The following is a 22,862-nucleotide window of genomic DNA, read 5'->3' as shown; positions in this document are numbered from 1 at the left end:
TCTCTCTCTCTCTCTCTCTCTCTCTCTCTCTCTCTCTCTCTCTCTCTCTCTCTTCTTTATTTTTACATGTTACATATTGAAATTGAATACATATATGTCTCTGATTCTCTCTCTCTCTCTCTCTCTCTCTCTCTCTCTCTCTCTCTCTCTCTCTCTCTCTCCACTACCACCTCCTCTTCATCCTCTTCTTCCCCTCCTCCTGTTCTTCCTCTTCCCCTCTTCTTCCCCTCCTCCTCTTCTTCCTCTTCTCTTTTTCCTCTTCCCCTCTTCCTCCTCTTCCTCTACCCCTTCCTCTTCCCCTCTTCCCCTTCCTCTTCCCCTCTTCCTCCTCTCCCCCTCCTCCTCCTCCTCCTCGTCACTGCACTGGGTTGGTGTTGACATTTAAACTCCTACATTCCTTCCTACTCGTCGATCAATAAGTCTCGCCTAATTGAAAGAAAAGGACGCTCTCAGGAGGATAAACCACACACACACACACACACACACACACACACACACACACACACACACACATATACATACATACACACACACACATACACACTTGCCTGACCGTCCCACCTACTACTGCGTCTTAAGTTTTCCTTCCTCCTGCTGCTCCTCCGCCTCCTGCACCCTCTTCCTCCTCCTCCTTCTTCCCTCCGTCTTCCTCTCTCCACCTCTCCCTCCTCCTCCTCCAACAACGCGTGTATTAAGTAGGTTATTGGACGGTGTGTGTGTGTGTGTGTGTGTGTGTGTGTGTGATGGTATAAATAGGTGTTAAGGCGTGTTTACTTTTTATATGAGGTGTGTGTGTGTGTGTGTGTGTGTGTGTGTGTGTTGATTGCGTGATGGTATAAATAGGTGTTAGTGCGTGTATACTTTTTATATGAGGTGCAATGAGCTCTGTGTGTGTGTGTGTGTGTGTGTGTGTGTGTGTGTGTGTGTGCCGCGGTGACGTCATGGCGCGTGACCCGGGTTGTCCCTGAGCCAGACGGTGTGACGCCGCCAGCGGGCCCGCGCCTCGCCGCCCCCACGCCACCCGGGGCCCTCTTTGTTCGTCACCAGCACCCCGCCGCCCGCGTCACGCCCCCCGCCTTCACGCGTGGTGCATGAACGCCTTTCACGAGCGGGGATGGCCTACTTTCCCTATAGAATTACGCTATCACACCCAAGGACGTATTGCCGAAAGGGAATAGTTGTGGTAGGCTATATAGCAGTGGGAATGGTCACTTCATGCTCTCAAGGGGCAGAAAAGACATGTCGAGAGGAATTTCTTAACTCATTCATGCCCGTCTGGAGTAGGGAAAAGCAGGGCTGAAAGGGAATGGCTGCGGAAGAGTGGCAATGGGAATGGTCACTCCTTACACTCCGGGCCAGAAAAGACATGTTGAGAGGGAACGACGCCTTGAGTGAGTAGATGTGCCATGATGAGAGGGCGTAACGATAATGGGAATGGAAGGCGGGAAAAGGGATAGCAAGAATGAGGAAAGCCAGGGGGGGAAAGGGGGATAGGGAAGATGATGATGATGATGAGGAGGAGGAGGAGGAGGAGGGAAAAGGGATATGAATAGGTGGAGGAAGAGGGAAAAAGGAGAAATGAAGAAGGAGGAGGAATAGGAAAAAGGGGAAATGAAAAAGGAAGAAGAGGGAAAAGGGGAAATGAGGACGAAGGAAGAAGTGAAATAAGAAGCAGGATAAGGAGGAGGAGGGGTAGGGATAGGAAGAATGAGAAGGATGAGAATGAAGAAGAGAGGAACAGCAATCAGGAAAAATGAGGAGAAAAGAAGATAGGAAGAATGAGGAGGAGGAAGGATAAAGGGGAAAGGAAGGATGAGAAGAAGGAGGAGGCAGGGAAAGGGGAAAGGGAAGGATGAGATGGAGGAGGAGGGGGGGGGAAGGGGGAGGAGGAGGAGGGTTATAGGGAATGTTAGGGAAGGTAAGGAGGGGAAGAGGGGGAAGTTTGAAGGGGAAGGGAGGAAAGGTAATGGGGGAGGAAGAAGGGGCAGGAAGGAGAGGGGGAGGAGGAGGAGGAGGAGGGCTTTAGGGAAGGTAAGGGAAGGGGAAGGTTAGGGGGAGCATTTTTGAGAAGAAAGGTTATCGCCCAGTCCCTCCTCAGTCTCTCTCTCCCTTGCTAAAGAAAAAGACGAGGAACAAAAACAAGAAGGAGCTTTTTAACCCCGTAGCTGCGGGGACCATGTTTCTTAATGGTCCTTCTAAGCGAGAAAAATGAGAAAAAATCATCACTCGCGCAAACCATTTCACAAATATCAACGCATTTGTGATCAGTTTATGCATCATCTATTTTGGGGGGTTTGTATCAGGGCAAAAATTTGGCCCGTCACTGGTACACGGTAAAGCCACAGATTTGGCCCGTCGCTGCTCCCGGGTTAAGGAGTGCGGTGAAGTTGTTCGTATCGGGTTCGTATTGGCGTGTCTTGACTTTACCGCTTAAGAAAAAGGACAGCAACCAGAACAAGGGGAAGGAGGAACTACGTGATTTTGGGTGAGTGCAGAAACGCTCCTCCTCGAACTGATGGCATGACGTGACTGCCGCTGAAGATGGAGGAAAACAAGAACGAGAAGGAAAAGGAGGAAGGTTATCGGCCGGTCCCTCCTTGGCTTGGCGTCTTGGCTTGACTTGGCGTGGGTTTCCAGTTTCCGTGGGTGCCGTGCTGTCCAGAGGGGCGAGGCGGGATGGGGCGGGGTGAGACGGGGCTGCTGTTTCTTGGCGCTCCTCCAGGAAGGTCATCTGGATAGCCCACCATGAGCCTTTCAGAGATACTCGCGGTTAATAAACATAATAAAGAGTCGACGTATTTTCTGGACATGGAATTGGAAGTTGGTATTAGGTTATAGAGTTTGGGATAGTGTATAAAAGAGGAAGTGTTGGACGTGCCATTCAGAGTTATGTAGAGAGAGAGAGGGAAGGAGTTATTGATTATATGGAAGCAGGTTTTGGTCTGAAGGGAATGTGAAGGCCTTGGTAAACTTTTAATGTATTACGCTTTTCAGAATAAAGAAATTGAATGAATGAATGAAGGTTGGAGAAACAGGCAAAGAAAGAAAGAAGCATAAAAACTACAAAAAAAGATAAACAGAGAAACAAGCAAACAAACATAAAGAAACAGAGAAAGAAACAAACATAAAACAAAGGAATAAACAAAAATAAAAAAGGAAGAAAAAGGGAAGAGAGGAAAGAAGTTAAAGAAAAACTGCATCACAACATATCTACAGAGGGAGAAGAGTATAATATTGATCAGATGCAAGATATTAAACTTTCAACAAACTCATTATACATTACATATAAAAAAGGTACTTACATTATTTCGTCACAATTTCATCATAAAGAGAGGAATATTGATTGAATGGAAACCTTTCTTTAGACATTATTAAATCTGATACACATTCTTACTCTATAGATCTTGAAATAGTAAAGAGAGGATGGAAGGGCATGGGAGAGAGAGAGAGAGAGAGAGAGAGAGAGAGAGAGAGAGAGAGAGAGAGAGAGAGAGAGAGAGAGAGAGAGAAAAACACACACAAAACATTCAAATTACAAAAGAAAAATGCAAAAAATAGTGCATGTGTGAGAGAGAGAGAGAGAAAGAGAGAGAGAGAGAGAGAGAGAGAGAGACCAAATAAGTGAAAATCCTTGCTCATTAGTTCAAAAGGAATTTTCATAGGATACCTTCACAACTTGGGAGGAGGGAAGGATAGCTATTGATCGGAAGAAGACTTGGATCCAAAAGTAATATGAAGTCCTGAATAGAATCTTAATCTGTACATCTTAGAATAAAAAAGAGGGATAGAAGAGGTTGGAGGGAAGGGTATTGATCGGAGGAAAGACTTGGATGCTACGGGAATATAAAGTCTGTAGTGAAATCTGAATCTGTACATCTTGGAATGAATAAATAGATGAAGGACTAGAAATGTCAGCTAGTGAGAGAGGTCTATGGATGATGTGGAGGCCTTAACTCTTCGATAATCTGAGTTTCCATTATTTATTTTTTAAGAGAACATGAATGAGATTTAGACGTTAGAGATAAAAAGGGACATAGGAGCGTACCTTCATGACTTTTTTAGCAAGAGATCAGTATTGGTTATAGAGAGAGAAAATTTTGCTTTGAAGATAATCTGATATGTCCAATAACCTTTCAGAGATTCATTATTTAGTGTTTTAAGAGAATATGAATTGAGGTTTAGACATTAGAATAAAAGGGATAGAAAAGCATACCATCGTGACATTTTAGCGAGAGAGCAGTATTGGTTAGGTTAGGTTAGGTCTGGGAGAAACATTTTTGCTTCGAAGATGATCAGAAATACATAATAAACTTCGTGATCCATTTTACGGATATTTAAATGAACTCTACACATAAGAATGAAAGAGAATAGTAAAGCATGGCATTGTAACGTGGATATGGAGGAATAGAAAACTCCTGCCACCGTAACTTAAGTGGAGACGCTGTAATATTGATTGGACATGAACCTTTGCTGCTGAGATGACCTAACCCTTCATTTTGCACTTTCCAGAGATTATGAATGACAGAGGAATGAAAGGAGGAATGTCAGTAAACCTTGCCCGTATAACTCAAGTGGAGAAGGAGGACAGTGATTGTATATAAACCTTCGCTCCTGAGATGACCTAACCCTTCATTTTGCACTTTCCAGAGACTATGAATGACAGGAATGAAAGGAGGAATGGCAGTAAACCTTGCCCGTATAACTCAAGTGGAGAAGGAGGACAGTGATCGTATGTGAACCTTTGCTCATGTGACGATTTAACACTTGATTTTGCACTTTCCAGAGATTATGAATGAGGTGATACGGTCGAAGAAAAAGTCGGCCAGCACGGATTGGCGGGTGTTGGTGGTGGATCAGTTGGCCATGCGGATGGTGTCAACATGCCTTAAGATGCACGACATCTCGGCGGAGGGCATCACCAGTGAGTGTTACGTGTTGTGTTGTGGGTGACAGGCTAGCGATTAGTGTTTCTTGTGTTCTAGGTGACGTGCTAGGGACTGGTGGTTCATGTATTTACCTAGTTGTATTTACCTAGTTGTAGTTTTACAGGGCCTGGGCTTTACGCTCGTGTGGTCCCGTCTCCGTATCTACATTTATCCAACTTTTCCTTAAAGCTTTGCACACTCATCGCCGATACTACATCCTCACTTAGTCTGTTCGAAACCTCTATATTTCTTTGTGGGAAGCTATATTTCTTTATTTGCTGGTGACATGTTAGGGATTGGTGTGTCATGTGTTGGGGGATGATGCTAGGGAGTGGTAGTTTATGTGTTGCTGGTGACATGTTAGGGATTAGTGTGTCATGTGTTGGGGGATGTGCTAGGGATTGGTGGTTCATGTGTTGCTGGTGACATGTTAGGGATTGGTGCATCATGTGTTGGGGGATGATGTGCTAGGGATAGGTGTCTCATGTGTTGGGGATGATGTCTTAGGTGTTTCATGAGTTAAAGATGATGTGCTATGTGTTTCGTGAAGTGAAAATAAAAGTTGTCAAATCAGAGAATGTAAAAACGCTCATCAGTCTTCATTTTGCCATTCAATTTTATACATCTCGGTTCAGTTTTCCATATCAGTTATTCTGCCTGATATGAGTGCAAATTGGTATAGTGTTTGCAGATTGGTGAACATTCCTTATTGATGTTACGTCCGTGTTATTGACGAAGCTGCTTTAAGAAGTTTTGTTCATGTGGTTTTAAGTTCTTTTGCCTGGTGTAGGTATTCTTTTTATTCCATTGAGTCATAGGGCCGTATTACGAGACATTTCTTTGCCCATGTTCACATATTTGACAAGGCTTTCATAGGAGGTTTGGGCATTTCCAGGAGTAGTTTTATGACCCTGGTGGTAGTTTGACCCTTCTTCTGTACGGTGAACCTAAAGAAACACTCATTAGAACCCGACTGACCCCCTCTTTGACCTTTAGAAATAGTTGATGTGAGGAGCGAAAGTGTCTTATATACTGACCATAGTGTTTTGTTATCTATATGGACCATATCTGCTAATACTTTTACTGCATCGTATATCTTATCTATCAATTGTTCTTGTTTCCTGCCTCTGCATATATCTCATTCTCTCTATCAGTGTAATTATTATTGTATGGTTAAGAATTTACATACTTATTTACCTGTCTCTGTCTCTTATCAGTCTATTTGTCCAGCTATTCTTTTATCCATCTGTCTCTATCTGTGCGTACCTACATTCTTCTTATTTCTAGCCCTCGTACTCAATTTATTACATATGGTCAATGATTTACGTTCCTTTTTATACCTATATGTCTATCTCTATATATTTGTCAGTTTGTTTAGCTATCCATATATTCATCTCTATCTGTGTTTGTGTTCTTACAGTTGTGGAGGATATCAACAAGAGTCGAGAGCCCCTGCCCGCCCTGGAGGCCATCTACCTCATCCAGCCCACCAAGCTGTCAATAAGCGGCCTTGAACAAGACTTCATCATAGCAAACAAAGCAAGATACAAATTATGCCACGTCTACTTCACAGAAAGTACGTACAAACACACACCCTAACAGCGGCAGGATAGACAGTTGTTGACGGAAATATTGATTCACCTTAGACTTAACTTATGACTCAGTGCGTTGCTTTGTTCCGTGTGCCAAGTCATGTTCCTCCCTTTGTTAGTTCACTTTTTGCTTCCCTTTCTTCCTCCCTCGCTCCCTCACCCTTCCCTCTCCACCTTTTACTAAACTCCTTGTGACTCTGTACATTGCTCCGTTCCATGTGGCAAGTCATGTTCCTCCCTTTGTTACTTAATTTCTTGGTTCCCTTTCTTTCTCGCTCCCTCCCTCACCCTTCCCACTCCTTGCGACTCTGTGCATTGCTCTGTTACATATGGGAAGTTGTTCCTCCCTTTGTTACTTAATTTCTTGGTTCCCTTTCTTTCTCGCTCCCTCCCTCACCCTTCCCAATTTTCTGTGCATTGCTAGTTCATTTCCTTGTCCCTTCATTTCTTGCCCCCTCTTCCTCCCTACATCACCCTTCAATCTTCTCCTTTGCTAGTTCATTTCCTCGTCCCCTTTCGTCCTCCCTCCCTCACCCTGTACATTCCTCTTGTTAGTTCATTCCTCGTTCCCATTCTTCCCTTCCTCGCCCTTCTTTCTTCTCCCCTGGTAGCTCATTCCCTGCTCCCCTTTCTCCCTTCCTCATCCTCACTTCCTTTCCCTGTTAAGTCCCTCCTTTCTCCTCCTCCCCCTCTCCTTCCCTCTCCTCCCCTGCTAAATCCTTCCATACTCTCCTTCCTCCTGCACCCTTCCCTCTCCTTCCCTGCCAGTTCATTCCCCATTTCCCTTCCTCCTTCCTCCTGCCCCCTTCCCTCTCCTTCCCTGCCAGTTCATTCCCCACTTCCCTTCCTCCTTACGTCCCTCTCCCTTCCCACTTCTCCCCCCCCCAAATGACTTCCTTGGCAATAATGGGCTTCTGAGTCATGAGTTCAGAGTAAAGTGAATCAATAGTCTGTTTCCTACTCCACAAACCCCCCTTATGTGTGTATGCGACCCAGTGATTACCTTGGAGTGTTGTGCATGTAGATTACTGACATGGATTTAGGAGTGATGTTTGGATATGGAGACAAAAGTAGGCTGCAAATGGGTAACTGCATCCATATTACTTAATTTTGCATCTGGAGTTCCTTGATTATTTGGTACTATGTTAAATGTATGCAGGTTTTGGCATAATAATAGGAATAATGATAATAAGAATGATTCGTGTTGTTCAGAATAAAGTGAAGGTAAAGTTAGACTGAAACCAATTACATATTCATACTTTTTTTGTCGTTTTCTCATTCTTGAAGGTAGTTTTTTAAGTCTTCGAAGTCACAGGAAATACTGACCTTTTATCGTTTCCAGCATGTTCAAATGAGCTCTTCAATGAACTCTGTAAACAACCAGTGGCCAAGTACATCAAGACCCTCAAAGAGATCAACATTGCCTTCCTGCCGTATGAAAGTCAAGTACGTGTTCGCCTTGCTTATGTTCGGGACACGCATTGGAGAAGGTCATTGTGTGTTACATTTCCCACTTTCCCTTTCTCCTCCTCTTCCTCCTCCCTCCCTCACCCCTCACTCTCCTTCCCTGATAGTTCATTCCCCACTCCCCTTTCTTTCCTTTTCTTTCCCTCCCTTATCCTTCACATTTCCTTCTCTGCTAGTTCATTCCCCACTCCCCTTCTTCTCTCCTTCCCTCACCATTCACTCTCCTCCCCAGCTAGTTCATTCCCACTCCCCTTCTTCTCTCCTTCCCTCACCTTTTACTCTCCTCCCCAGCTAGTTCATTCCCCACTCCCCCTCCTTCTGACATCCCTCTGTTTATACACCACACCCTCCCACCCTCATCCCTCTTTATTTTTCTATCTTCTCTCTCTTCTATTCATGCCATTTTTTTCTCTCATTTTCCTTACCAGTTTGCAATGATGTCAGATGATGATGTAACTGTGGTTCTAAGAGTCATTCCTAATTATCATAACTGACTCGACAAGGTATACAAACAGGAGGAGGTGGAGGAGGAGGAGGAAGAGGAAGGTCAGCATGTGTCACTCCGCTTATGCACTACATCCACCCACTACCCTCTTCCACCTGAAATTGACCTCTCTTCTGACCTCCCATTCTTTTTAATTTGTGGGAACATTGTATAGTGGGGCTCTTTTTGTTAATGTTTTTGTTTTTGTTTTTTGCCCTTTAACTGCCTTCCTTGCTGTAAAAAAATGTTCCGCTTATCCACTTCTTACTTAAAGGGTTCAGTGTTTTGCTTTGTGTCTTGCTATACCACTGCATTAGTATAGGTCAGCCAATGGACAAATAGTTAAGTAATGATAATAGTAAATAGTAAAGGTTAAGTAAGGGGCAAACAGAATAACAGAGAACCTTTTACATGAGGATTAGTAATTTCAGTTCAGTGGGGGAAGTTTTAGATGATGAACGGTCACCAATGAGTGTAGCGAAAGTTAACCCATTTGTATTTTTCCAGGTATTCTCCTTGGACTACCCCAAAGCCTTCCCCTCTTACTACAGCCCCACACAAGCCCAGACCCGACAGAGCACCTTGGAGCGCATGGCTGAACAGATAGCAACAGTGTGTGCCTGCCTCGGCGAGTACCCAGCTGTCAGGTAATGGAAACACCACCACTATGAGGTCCCAAAGAGGGCCAGGAATAATTTTTTAGGATCCACAACATTGTTACAAGTGGGATAAATCTAGCTGAAGGAGATAGCCACAAACTGGTTTTAAATACTTTGAGGTAGTGGATGAATGAACCAAATTAAGCACTTGAATATCTGTCTTAATTTCTTGGTAACTCCCTACAAGTATGTTGATTTTTTTATATATTTATTATTATTATTTTACTTAAGTCTTAGCCTGTCTCCTTTACCATAAAAACAACAACAACTTATCAGGAACATTTATCTCCACTGTATCTTCTTTGTGACTCTCCAGGTACCGCGGAGACTTCGAGAGGAACGTGGAGCTGGCCCAGCTGGTGCAGCAGAAGCTGGACGGCTACAAGGCCGATGAGCCGTCCATGGGGGAGGGGCCGGAGAAGGCTCGCTCGCAGCTCATCATCCTAGACCGCGGCTTTGACTGCACCTCACCGCTGCTTCACGAGCTCACTTTGCAGGCGAGTTGTGGGGGAATTTGTAGCAGTGGTTAGAGCTTTTTTTTTATTTTTTATTTTTTTTTATTTTTTAACAGGAAAGGAAGCAGCTCAAAGGAAGCAGCTCAAGGGCAACAACAACAAAAAGGTGTAGAAAACAAAGCCTGCTAATTGCTGCTCCTGAAAAAAGATAAAAGTAAAGAGTGGCCAAAAGAGAAGTCAATTTCGGGTACATGAAAAAGGTAAAGTTAGGGGCAAACATTATAGCTGTATGTGGCCTTGGTCCTCATCTCCATCACGCTGGCCCTTGAGCCTGTGTGGTGGAGATGAGCACCACAGCCACGCACAGGTGTAGCAGATGCACTCAACTTTACCTTTACCGTTTACACAAAATACTTTTCAATCTTTCTATTACTACAGAGACATTTGAGGATATCAGTTACAGAGTGAGAATGGGATAGAGTTCTTTTTGTAAACATGATGAAAACAATAGACTGACTCCCACAGCTCTCAAAGGCACGGGTTGTATGAGAGATTGCTTCCCCAACCCTCACAGTCACGTTATGCTGTAGCAGAGATATCCTTCCTTCACTCTCATAGGCCATAGGATATACTGTAGAAGAGACAGTCCCACAATTCACAGTACAGTCCGTGTTTTATGATTTACGCTTCTTAAAGTATACTTCTTTATGTGGACCAGTGGGAATTTTGTACCTTTCACTGTACTGTAAATTTGTACCTTTTGGTCAATAAACTAACTCACTAACTATCCAGCAGAGTCATAGAATAAGAGAGTATGGCCAGCTTCATCACAGTTGCCATGTTGTTACTGAAAGGGCCATGCAAAATTCAAATTAATGGTGATACAGTAGTGTTTTTTTAGCTCCAGGTACTTCTTCAAGATCCTTATGATACCTATGGCACACAAAATCATTATTGTATCAGCATCATTTTGAGTTTTGTACGGCTCTTTAGGTAACAACATTGTGCCTATGATCAAGTAACCCAAACTCTCGTATTCCTTGGCTCTGGTACCTCGCTTATACTGTGTCAAAACCTTACACCTGCCCAACATTGCTATATTGTCGTACTCAGCCGCTTGTATTTCCTGATTTCCTACCCCAAAACTGTCTTCTGGGCTCCAATAACGAAACTCATTTATAGTTATCGTTAAAAGAGTTAGATCCTGATGTTTCTTGGCAATAGTTAGGCGTCAGAAACCGGTAAATATTATGCTCTGAATATGGTAATCTGGCAACAGTGCACCTTCCATTCCCACAGGCCATGGCATATGATCTTCTGGACATTGAGAACGACGTGTACAAATACGAGGCCACTCAAGGAGAGAACGAGAAGGAGGTGCTGCTGGACGAGAACGATGACCTCTGGACGGAACTGCGCCACAACCACATCGCTGTCGTCTCACAGAACATCACCAGGAAGACAAAAGGTGGGCACTGGGTATTTAGTGTGTCATGGGAGGGGAGACAACTGTGTGGGTATTTAGTGTGTCATGGGAGGGGAGACAACTGTGTGGGTATTTAGTGTGTCATGGGAGGGGAGACAACTGTGACAGCCGTGAATGGAGGAAACCAAGAGGGCACCCACATAACTCATGACTGGGGTGGGCACTGGGTATTTGGTGTGTCATGGGAGGGGAGACAACCCTGACAACCATAACAACCATGAGTGGAGGAGACCAAAGGGATGCCCATATAACTCACGACTGGGACAAGTTGATCAATCCGAGGGGCTTGGAATGGGAACGGCAGCTGTGTGGAGGCTTGCTTGGGGGTACTGTCAGGGGTAGAAGAAGTGAGTGAAGTGATTCTCCCCCTGGCTTTTTTATTTTTTATTTTTTTTATTTACAGCAGAGGAGACAGTGCAAAGGCGTAAAAGAAAAAGAAAACAATAATGGAAAAAAAAGCCCGCTGTTAGTTAGTTAGTAGGAGGGGATGGTGTGTTCAGTGGTATACCTTAATGTTAAAATTATGCCCCAGTGATTTATTTTACCATTCCTTGTATATGTGTGTTATGGGAGGGGAGATTGTGGGTTCAGAAGGGGAGAGACTCTTACCCCGTCCAACACTTATTAGGGAAAGTAAGAACATTAAATGAAAACAAGTGGGTTATCTTGGTGTTAAAATGCTATCCTGACTGGTTATCATAGCACTGTGGGTTTAGTTTGCTCCTATCTGGCTAAGGACACACACGATCTAGCTCACTTATATCAGTATTCTTGAGTAATACTTCATGCTTATACTTCATTGTGTTTTCCTGACTCATCCCATACCTTAGTCATACAAATACAATCACCCACTAACCTCAACTCTCCCCCCACAGAGTTCATGGCCACCAAGCGCAACATGGGGGACAAGACGTCGATGAAGGACCTCTCACAGATGATCAAAAAGATGCCGCAGTACCAGAAGGAGCTGTCCAAGTACGCCACACACATCCACCTGGCGGAGAGCTGCATGAAGAAGTACCAGGAGAACATCGACAAGCTCTGCAAAGTGGAACAGGACCTGGCAATGGGGGTCGATGCAGAGGGTATGTGGAGCTGTTGTGCTGGAGTAGATAGACTTGGGCAGGGCTGATTATAAGGGTGATGTTATGGGAATGAACCTCTTAAAAAAAGTATGAGACAAAATGGAACAGGATCTGGCAATGGGGGTCAATGCAGAGGGTACGTGGAGCCGTTTTGCTAGAGTAGACAGACATAAGCTGGGCTGTTTATAAGGGCGATGTTACGGGAATGAACCTATTAAAAACAAAATAAGAACATAACGTAAGGAGTCTGCAAGAGGCCGGTTGGGAGACAAAATGGAACAGGACCTGGCAGTGGGGGTCAATGCAGAGTTCAAGTAGTCAATTCACTTATTATCTGCTACTCTTCTTGTTAATGAATAGATTGTGAGGTGCAAAATTAACATGGTGATAATGACAGTTTATTTTATAGTGTTAGGAATGTGAATAAGAGGGAGGGAGGGTATCAGGACACCTCTTCTCACGTAATTGACTGTTCTTTCGGCCGCCTCTTCGGATTCTTTACTGGAGCAGCGAGTAGCAGGCTTTTTTTTTCATTGTTTCCTTTTTTTGTGTGTCCCCTTGTGCTGTCTCCTTTGCCGTAAAAAAAAAAAAAATAATAATAATAATAATAATTTACCTCCTTATTCTTTAGGTGAGAAGATTAAGGACCCCATGAAGAACATCGTCCCCATCCTGCTGGACACCAACGTGGAGAACCTGGACAAGCTGCGCGTCATCCTGCTCTACATCCTGGCCAAGAACGGCGTGTCCAACGAGAACCTGGAGAAGCTGCTGCAGCACGCCCAGATCCCCCCCACCGAGAAGGACACCATCAACAACATGGCTCACCTCGGCATAAACGTAATTGTGGAGGTGAGCGTTGTTTCTTGGCCCTCAGCAGACTCAGGCTCATAGTCTTAACCCGTCCGCTGCAATTGGCACGGATTTTGCTTTCGCTTGTAGCCTGGTAACGTATACTCCCAGGTCTTTCTCTGCCCATCCATCAACAACATGGCTCATCTCGGCTTAAACGTAATTGTGGAGTTGAGCGTTGTTTCTTGGCCCTCAGCAGACTCAGGCTCATCTTAACCCGTCCGCTGCGATTGGCATGGATTTTGGCTTTCACTGCTAGCCTGGTAACATATACTTGAAGTTATTTCTCTGCCTCTGTGGTGGATAGTGGAATGTTTCCCATGTGGTATTGGTATGCTGGATATCCCCTCCCTAGGTGCATGACTTTACTTTTTTCTGCACTGAATTGTAGCAGCCACTTATTGTTCCATTCCTGTAGCTTGGTGATGTCTTCTTGTAGGAAATCCTCAGTCAAGGGGTTAAACAAATCAAGCCTCACACACTCACATTTGATAAGGCTTTCATAGAGGTTATTGTCTTAGTATTCCCTGTGTAGTTTCATGAGCCTAGTGATACTTTGACGGGCTTGGGTTACTGTTAAATGAGAGGTTGGCAAATGAGTGACGGATGCCCATATTCTTAAACACATCAAGGCTCACACACTCACATTTGATAAGGCTTTCATACAGGTTATTGTCTTAGTATTCCCTGTGTAGTTTCATGAGCCTAGTGATAGTTTGATGGGCTTGGGTTACTGCTAAATGAGAGGTTGGCAAATGAGTGACGGATGCCCATATTCTTAAACACATCAAGGCTCACACACTCACATTTGATAAGGCTTTCATACAGGTTATTGTCTTAGTATTCCCTGTGTAGTTTCATGAGCCTAGTGATACTTTGATGGGCTTGGGTTACTCCTAGGTGAGAGGTTGACAAACTGAGTGACGTATGGCCATATTCTCGAGGCTTACACACCCACGTTTGAGAAAGCTTTCATATAGGTTATTGTGGGTATTTCCATGGGTAGTTTCATGAGTCTAGTGATAGTTTGACAGGCTTGGGTTACTCCTAGATGAGAGATTGGCAAACTGAGTGACGGATGGCCATATTCTCAAACACATCAAGGCTTACACACCCATGTTTGATAAGGCTTTCATATAGGTTATTGTGGGTATTTCCATGGGTAGTTTCATGAGCCTAGTGATAGTTTGACAGGCTTGAGTTACTCCTAGATGAGAGATCGGCAAACTAAGTGACGGATGGCCATATTCTCAAACACATCAAGGCTTACACACCCATTTTTGAGAAAGCTTTCATATAGGTTATTGTGGGTATTTCCATGGGTAGTTTCATGAGTCTAGTGATAGTTTGACAGGCTTGGGTTACTCCTAGATGAGAGATTGGCAAACATATTCTCAAACACATCAAGGCTTACACACCCATGTTTGATAAGGCTTTCATATAGGTTGTTGTGGGTATTTCCATGGGTAGTTTCATGAGCCTAGTGATAGTTTGACAGGCTTGAGTTACTCCTAGATGAGAGGTTGGCAGACTGAGTGACAGATGCCCATATTCTCAAACACATCAAGCCTTACACACCCATGTTTGATAAGGCTTTCATACAGGTTGTTGTAGGTATATCCATGGGTAGTTTCATGAGCCTAGTGACAGTTTGACGGGCTTGAGTTACTCCTAGATGAGAGATTGGCAAACTGAGTGACAGATGGCCATATTCTCAAACACATCAAGGCTTACACACCCATGTTTAATAAGGCTTTCATTGAGGCTGATGTGGGTGTTTCCATGGGTAGTTTTATGCGGCTAGTGATAGTTTGACAAGGGTTCTGCACCATGAATGTAAAAAAACACTCATGAGAACCTGCCTAACCTCCTTTGTAGCTTTTGAAAATAGTTTTTGTAAGAGCTGAGAGTGTTGCTGATTACAGGCCTCAAACCCTTCTCTCCCTACCTTCTCCTTCTCCTTTGATCCATTGCACTTGTGGTCTCAGAATGCCCCCTCTCAGTCCAATCCCTTCTTTACCAACCTTCTTTCTCTCTCATACTTCTCCTCTCCTTTGATCTATTGCCCTTGTGGTTTCAGGATGTTCCCTCTCAGTCCAACCCCTTCTCTACTAACCTTCTCTGTAATACTTTTTCTCTCCTTTGATTCATTGTACTTGTGGTCTCAGGATGCTCCCTCTCAGTCCAATCCCTTCTTTACCAACCTTCTCTCTCTCCGATACTTTTCCTCCCCTTTGAGCCATTGCACTTGTGGTCTCAGGATGATCTCTCAGTCCAATTCTCATCTTTACCAACCTTCTCCCGCTCTCCCATACCTTTCCTCTCCTTTGATCCATTTCACTCTTGGTCTCCCCTGACATCCTCTTCCTCAGTCCTCCTCCCATATACTCTCCTCACAAACATTTGCATCCACAGGGAGGGAACCGCAGCCGCAAACCTTACCAAGTCCCCCGGAAGGAGCGCATCACCGAACAGACCTACCAGATGTCTCGGTGGACCCCGGTCATCAAGGACGTCATGGAGGACACCATCGACAACAAGCTGGAGGAGAAACACTACCCATTCCTCGCAGGACGCTCTGCCACCATGTCCAAGACCGCTCCCACCAGGTGAGGGCGCCACATCTTCAGACACTTACTGTTGGATGGGGTGTGTCATTTATATGGGAAGTGAGCATGAAGACGAGGGAATGGACAACAATTGATCTCATAATCTCTCACACAGATTTTGGGTATAACTTAGAGATCGGAGGTGAGCATCAAGACTGTCATTTGTTGGATGTTTTTGTCATTTATTTAGAGAAAAAAGTATTGGATGTAACATGGAGAGATAGGAAGTAAGCATTAAGATAAGGGAACAGACAAAAATTGAAGGTTTCATGATCTCGCACACAAGTTTTGAGTATAACATAGAGAGACAGGAAGTGAGATCAAAACAATATAACAGATAAACATTGGAGATCCTATAATCCGACACACAAGTTTTGGGTATAACATAGAGAGACAGGAAGTGAGTACCACGACAAGGGAACAGACAAAACTTGATCGTATAATCTCACACACAGATGCTGAAAGAATTGTCATAAATCAAAAGTGTCTGTACCACCAGGTCAAGGGGTCAGACAAAAGTTGAAGTTCTTATAATCTTACACACAAATGTTGGGCATAAGATGAAGAGATAGGAAGAACAAGTGAACAGACAAAATTTAAAGTTCTTACAATCTTACACACAAATGTTGGGTATAAGATGAAGAGATAGGAAGAACAAGTGAACAGACAAAATTTAAAGTTCTTACAATCTTACACACAAATGTTGGGCATAAGATGAAGAGATAGGAAGGACAAGTGAACAGATGAGAGCTGAAAGTCCTTTAACCCGTCCGCTGCGATTGACATGGATTTGGCTTTCACTAGTAGCCTGGTCGCACATACTCCCAGGTCTTTCTCTGTGGTGGATAGTGGAGTGTTTCCCACGTGGTACTGGTATACTGGATATCCCCTCCCAAGGTGCAGGACTACATTTTTCTTCATCGAGTTGTAGCAGCCACTTTTTGTTCCATTCCTGTAGCTTGGTGACGTCTTCTTGTAGGAAATCCGCAGTCTTGGGATTAACCTCACACGTGTTGGATTTTCAGTGTGCGGTACGCTGGTAACTGGCATAAGGACAAGGTGAAGAATATGCCGCGGCTGATCGTCTTCGTGGTGGGCGGCATCACCTACTCTGAAATGCGCGCCGCCTACGAGGTCACCAAGGCTGTCAAGAACTGGGAGGTCATCATTGGTAAGATATCTTGTCAGGGTCACTTGGGGTACATGGTTTGCTTTGATGTGCCTAATGTATTTTTAGCAAAGCTCCTAAGTATTAGTCAAGGAGCTAGACAGGAACTGGTTTACCAAAAGAGTAGTGGATGAATGGAACAAATTAAGTAGAGGTGTAGTTATGCAAATATGATTGAAAGTTTCAGATGGAGATTAAATAGTTTATGACTGAAGAGTGCGGATTTGTATGTCTAGTTTTCAAGATTTGCCGTGTCTTAAGCTGACCAGCCTCTCAGTCTCCTTGCACCCTTTTGTATCCCTGTATACAGCTTTAGTAATGGCTAATCAACTAATCTTGCCCTTTGTTTCAGGGTCAACTCACATCTTGACACCAAAGGACTTCTTAAGTGACCTTCGTGATCTCAGCAGCTGAAGCAAGTGACCCCCCCATGACCCGGCCTCTCCTTCCTCATCCTCAAAATCCTCCTCAAAGACCTCCTCCTCCCCATCCTCCTCCATTTCCTCCAGGTACTCTCCTCCTCCACCTCCTCCTCCTTCCCCTTGTTCCCTTCGCTCCTCTTCCTCCACCGCCACCCCCACCCCCGACCCTTCTCCTCTCTCTCCATCCATCCCCATCATTGACCTGATGCTTGCTCTCCTTCCTGTCTAACGCAAAGCTTGTGTGGCACGAAAAAAAATATACATGATATATTGCGTAGCAAAATATTTACGTTGCCAGACTTTCTTTGGTTTCTACATCCCCAGCTTGAGTATCTTCCTTGTTGCAGGTAGTTGCCTGAGGACTTGGGTTTCCTTAAGGTTTTCTATGGCAGACACCAATGCTAGGCTGCGTGCACCTCAGAAACCTTTGCCTCGTTTCTCGTCCGATGTGTTGATTCAGGTTCTTTGTTCTCAGAGCCTAAGGTTTTAGCATTGTTTACCTGATAGTTTAATTACTGATAAGTTTGCAAAATGCTTAGTTGTGATTTCCAACTTTATAGATGTGTTTCAGCAAGCTATAGGTCATAGTTTTATTGTCTTGCATAGCATAATTGTGTTGTTCTTTGCAACACCATATATCAGATTAATAACAAAATATCGTGCTCCAGATTCTTTGCACATTAATATTCAATTTTCTGTATTTTAAACATTTAGATATTTCATATGCTACAGTATAGTGCTAGTTGCATCCCTCTTTTCCATGCAACCATCATGTGTGTCACAGACTGCAGCATTGACTTCAGGGCAGCACCTCTCAGCCCCGCCAGAGTTGTGCCATCGTGGTGTTCAGAAGTTGATCTGCCTCTGAAACACACCCAGGCTGTGGCGTATCGCTAAGTGGACATCCTATGAGGCCAGTCAGTAGATTCCAAAATTGCATAAATCTTCATGTTTTCATGCGAAACAGTGAGAAATTCTGTATTGTCTAAAGCAATGTGAAACTTCTCATCCGTCTCTAAATTGACAAGTAAAATTCAGCAGGAGAAAAATTGATGTCGTCCAAAATTGAGTAGCCTTTTTAGTGATGCACCAACAGTATGCATCATCCATTGTGTGGTGGCAGGTTGGAGCTGCGAAAACAATTGTGGTGCGGAGAGCCATTTTGACACCTTGTGATTTATAAAGGGTTCCATGAGCTAACCCAATGCCTGAAGCAAATCAGAAGTAGACATAACTCAAAATTGCTCATTGCATCACAGAATATTGTCTGTGACCTGGTTTATCTCGGTGTGTGCTGGGTCATGGTTAAATGCCTAACTCCACAGTTGGGCTCTCCATATGCAATCTTTAAAACTTTCTAGCCAACCGTATTTGCCTGGGCTTTATTCCCTCTCTGTCATAAAGGTCATGCATGCTCCCAAATAGTCGTGAAGGAGTGTAATTTTTCCATCAAATGTCTTCACACTGCTCTCTCGCCAATCCAAACCCGAGGCGCCGGCTTCACACGCCCGGCCCTTGCGAAAAGATTTGTTGTAGTTCAGACGTGTGCATTGGAACGTGCAACTTTGCCTGCTCTTTGGGAAACGGGCAAGAAAACCGGTATATAATCAGCAAAGTGAATTGTAGTCATACATAATGTAATGAATACCAAAGCATTGCGTTTTTGTAATGTTTATGCATATAGTATGCACCTACAGTTATGCATACCTTTGCATACACATATTTGATTAGTAAGCAGGATATGCAAATTTCAGTAGACAATGCTGAAGCCAAATCATGTTTTGCATTGAAGTGACCGAACAAACTTGGCTGACTGTCTGTGTCGTACCAGCAGCATCATCACCTTAGCAACATATCTCTTTCAACTGACCTTCTAGTCTCTGCACTTTGTCTTCATTGATTCCATTATGTGCCCGTGGCGGTTGGTATATTTTTAGTCGTTGATCTTCATATCGTTGGTGTAGTCAAGTAGGGTAGTTTGTTGACTTTGAAGACCAAGCTTACGATTATATTAGCAGCATTACTTATACTGTAGATAGGGATTATGATAAGTATTTTTTAGGCAGAAGTGGGTTAATCAGCTATTATATAGTATATGCTGATTAATTTTAATTTTATATGAGGGTTTTTGCAGGAAGCATTTGTTAAATTGAACATCCATTGTTTCTGCATGTCAAATTAAGACTTATAAAACTAGAAGTAATGGAGGAGTACATTAGGTATACCATAGTAACTACTCAAGTATTGTGTGCATTTTCTTCACTTTTCAGCAAGTTATTGTTACAGGAGACATCACTCTTTCCTCAGATGAGAAAGCAGACTACTACATAAGCATTGGAGTTTCTCATGTTAGCAGACAAGTGTGTGGTGATTGTGACATTTATGATCCCTGTCAGTATAGTATCCGTACGCCATCAGTTCAGGAGAATTTTAAACTCTTTATTATGAAGAAATTGTGGTCCTTGGTATTAAAGACATATATCATGACATTCCAGTTGTTACAAGACTCGCCTGATCATGTCCAGGCATATCAGGCGAGTCTGATGAGTAGGAAAACGTATTTCATTGAACTAGTTTATGTATATTGAAGTGTATCATTGATTAATGTAGTTTTAAGATGATGCACCCAAGCAAGAGTGGCAGCCAGCAGTGTCAATCTATTGTTTCTTCTTGAGTTACTATATTGTACTTAATTACACGGTAGGTTGGTGAAGTAAGGCCTAGGTTAGGTTTGGCAATAGTGGCACCTTGCTGGCGTAACACTCATATTATGCAATGAATATTTAACATGATTTCAAATATTATTTATGAGTTATGTAGTGTTAATGCTAGAAGCAATAACCTCTGTAGTTTTGCTGCTTTTATGGCAAGTAGCAGTTCTGAGCTCTGGAAGTGACACAAGTTTAGAAAACACAACTATATTGCTGTTTGTCAGTATAACTATAAAACCTGGGTAGGGAGAATGAATATCAAATGTGACTGACACTACAGTAAGATTAAGAGGTGGTGTTCTCGTGCTCAATTGACTACTGAGCAAGGAAACAACAGTGTGCATGTGTGTGTGTTTTTGGCAGAGCACCAATCCATGGTGTTTGGGTCTGCATATGTAGTCTGTTATGTCCCTCTGAACCATGGGCTGTCAGACTGTGTAAGAAATTAGCTTTACTAAAGGAAAATAGGGGGTTTAAAAGACTGTTATTTATTATAAAAATGTGCTGCTCAAAATTGAAGTTTGGATTTGATTTCAGTAATCGCAAGCAGAAATTTCTGCTGTTTGAAATGGCCTTGAAATTAAAGCAGAAGAGCAGAGCATAAGAAATGCTTGCATTTCTTGCCTTGTTGGTAGTTCTTTAGGGCTGTGTTTGAGAGACACATTCACTTGTTTTACTGGACTTGATTCATGATCTCAAACCAAGTCAGGCCTATCATTGTTGACAAGTATGGTTGTGTCCATGTTTTTTCTAGTCATATTCAGTCTGTAGAGGCTTCACATTTATAGTGGGAAGTGATCCACGTGGACCTGGATTAGCCCAACCCTGACCACCCTTGTGGACACCATCATCATCCAGTGAAAATTTCAATGAATCTTAACAAGACTTGCTGGCCTAAGGCAACTCTGAGTAATGAGCAGTACAGTTTACTGCTGCCTTTTTTTAATGGCTGAATACAAACTTGGGCTGTAATACTAACATTGTGGCTTTACGTAGCCTCTGCCTTATTGTTGAACTGGTGTTACGCCAGGAGCACAAGTTAACATTTGACATTCCTTGATTGGTTGACATTCAATATCAAGATTTAATTCTGAGACTGATATATTTGTCTTTTAAAGTTACCATTCAATGTACTTAATACATATAATGTGATGTAATAAAAGTTTGATGTTCACCTCAGTCCTGGGTCTCTTCACATCCACTCGCGGCCCGTCGTGTCGGCCTCCTGGCCCGTCACGGCCCAGCCAGCATGGAGGAGCTGCTTTATTATGTCACATTTCATGCAGGGGGTGTTTGCCAGCCTGTGCTCGCCCCTCCACTTAGTGCTCGTATGAAAGACAAAGCTATTCTGAAAATTGAGCTGAAGTGTAAAAATCAGATGTCAAATTAATGATCATTGGTTTTTATTTTGACAGTCATTCATTTTTAAACCTCGGCTAAATTTTCCAGAATAGTTTTCCCGAGATGTGAATGTTGAGTGGAAGGGTGTGGATGTCTTGGCAAGCACCTCTTTGTATATTTATCCAGATTTCATTTCCCCATTATGTTACAAATTGCACTTGGGATTGTTATAATAGCTATCAAAGGAACTGGAAACCGAGTCTTTGTACTAACTGAACTGTGGATCCTTGCCGCCAGACTAAGGGGACGTGGCTTCGACAAGGGCATAATACCTATCTTGTTCAACGAATTGACCCTTGAAGGTAGAATTTTGCATAAGAAGGACACCGTCTTGTTTGATTTTTAGCTGTATATACTTGTTTATAGGGTTGTTTATTTTTATGTTGGTTGAGATGATTGGTTGTACATACCTAAGCTAAGGATGATTTAGACTAAAAGAGAGAAAAAGTTATAATTTAGTAGGTTTACCAAATTCTTATTTCCTGCATTTCTTGGGTGATTGACCATGAGTTTATTTGACTGAGCTATATGCCTGGCAACTGTGACCAAGAAGGGTGACCAAGAACCTGGGGGTGGAAGTCATAATATATAAACGTAAGCAAAGTAACTGATTGAGAGACACTGAAGTCGTAACTATTCAGGAAAAAAATATACATGATACACCTATTGGAATGCCTTTGTTTTCCTCCAGAGGCCATCTCGCAGGACTAAAGGCAGCAGTATTTTGAGCAGGCATATGGCTGGTGCATCCTAGACATTCCCACAGCTCTCCAGCTCTGTATTCTGTGTTGTCTTGTCCTGTTGGCTATCAGGCCTAAACTTAATATATATGTCATTAGTCAACACTGGCCTTTCCCTTAACCAGAGTCTTGTCCATCATGATGCCAACCTGTTCCAAATAAAGAGTACTCACCTCCATCGGCTGTTGAGATGACCATAACCTCATGAGTGTGGGTTCCTGAAACTTATTTAAGAGAATATATATAAGTGTTATTAGTTCCTTTAGCAAGAATCTTTCCTCATCATGCCTACACCTCTTCCAAGCAGAAAAAAATCACCTTCCTTATGTAGAGATTGTCATAGCCTGAGCATTGTGAATTGCATAAACTTATTTGATGGTATATAAATGTTAACAGCTCCTTTATCCAGAATCTTTCCTTACAATACTGACACTTGTAGAAAAAAAAACCTTTCTGGTGTTGAGAATGCCATAACTTGATCCTTGTTTGTTGAATAAACTTAATGGTAAACAAATGTCATTGGTCCACATTGGCTTTTTCTTAATTAACCAGAATCTATCCTTTTAATGCATACACTTCTTCATTTAACATCCTTATTTTCCCATCATGGGGTGAGACAGCTAAAGAGAGACATTGCCATCTTGCTTTGGAGAAGGGCTTTCTCTGCCTCAGATACCCTTCATGCAGGCAGCCCCAGTTTTTGGCTGAGTGCCCAGGTGGATTGTCTACCATGAATGAGTGCCCCATCTGCCCTGGTTTGTAGTCTGGGTTGTCCCTCTTTAAGGTGGATTGCATACCATGACTAC

At 43.2% G+C, this 22,862-nt stretch overlaps 1 protein-coding gene across 4 annotated transcripts in view; it reads left to right on the top strand.

The window, feature by feature from the left end:
• Positions 1-22,234, top strand: part of LOC127010328 (protein ROP-like) — a 44,293-nt gene extending 22,059 nt beyond the window's left edge. For 3 of the 4 annotated variants that reach the window (XM_050884210.1, XM_050884211.1, XM_050884212.1), the window contains exons 3-13: positions 4,784-4,921; positions 6,346-6,501; positions 7,860-7,963; positions 8,976-9,115; positions 9,444-9,624; positions 10,882-11,050; positions 11,944-12,153; positions 12,785-13,005; positions 15,421-15,614; positions 16,640-16,785; positions 17,135-22,234. In XM_050884210.1, coding sequence (XP_050740167.1) covers positions 4,784-4,921; positions 6,346-6,501; positions 7,860-7,963; positions 8,976-9,115; positions 9,444-9,624; positions 10,882-11,050; positions 11,944-12,153; positions 12,785-13,005; positions 15,421-15,614; positions 16,640-16,785; positions 17,135-17,196 — 1,721 coding nt within the window. In that variant the 3' untranslated portion in view covers positions 17,197-22,234. The remainder of the gene's footprint in view (positions 1-4,783; positions 4,922-6,345; positions 6,502-7,859; positions 7,964-8,975; positions 9,116-9,443; positions 9,625-10,881; positions 11,051-11,943; positions 12,154-12,784; positions 13,006-15,420; positions 15,615-16,639; positions 16,786-17,134) is intronic. The other variant, XM_050884213.1, reaches the window with a different exon arrangement.
• The last annotated feature ends 628 nt before the right edge of the window (positions 22,235-22,862 follow it).

The sequence above is a fragment of the Eriocheir sinensis genome, chromosome 43, assembly GCF_024679095.1.
Source record: "Eriocheir sinensis breed Jianghai 21 chromosome 43, ASM2467909v1, whole genome shotgun sequence".
Taxonomy (NCBI): domain Eukaryota; kingdom Metazoa; phylum Arthropoda; class Malacostraca; order Decapoda; family Varunidae; genus Eriocheir; species Eriocheir sinensis.
Note: the sequence above shows the minus strand (reverse complement) of the source record. Positions and strands in the feature narration are given on the sequence as shown.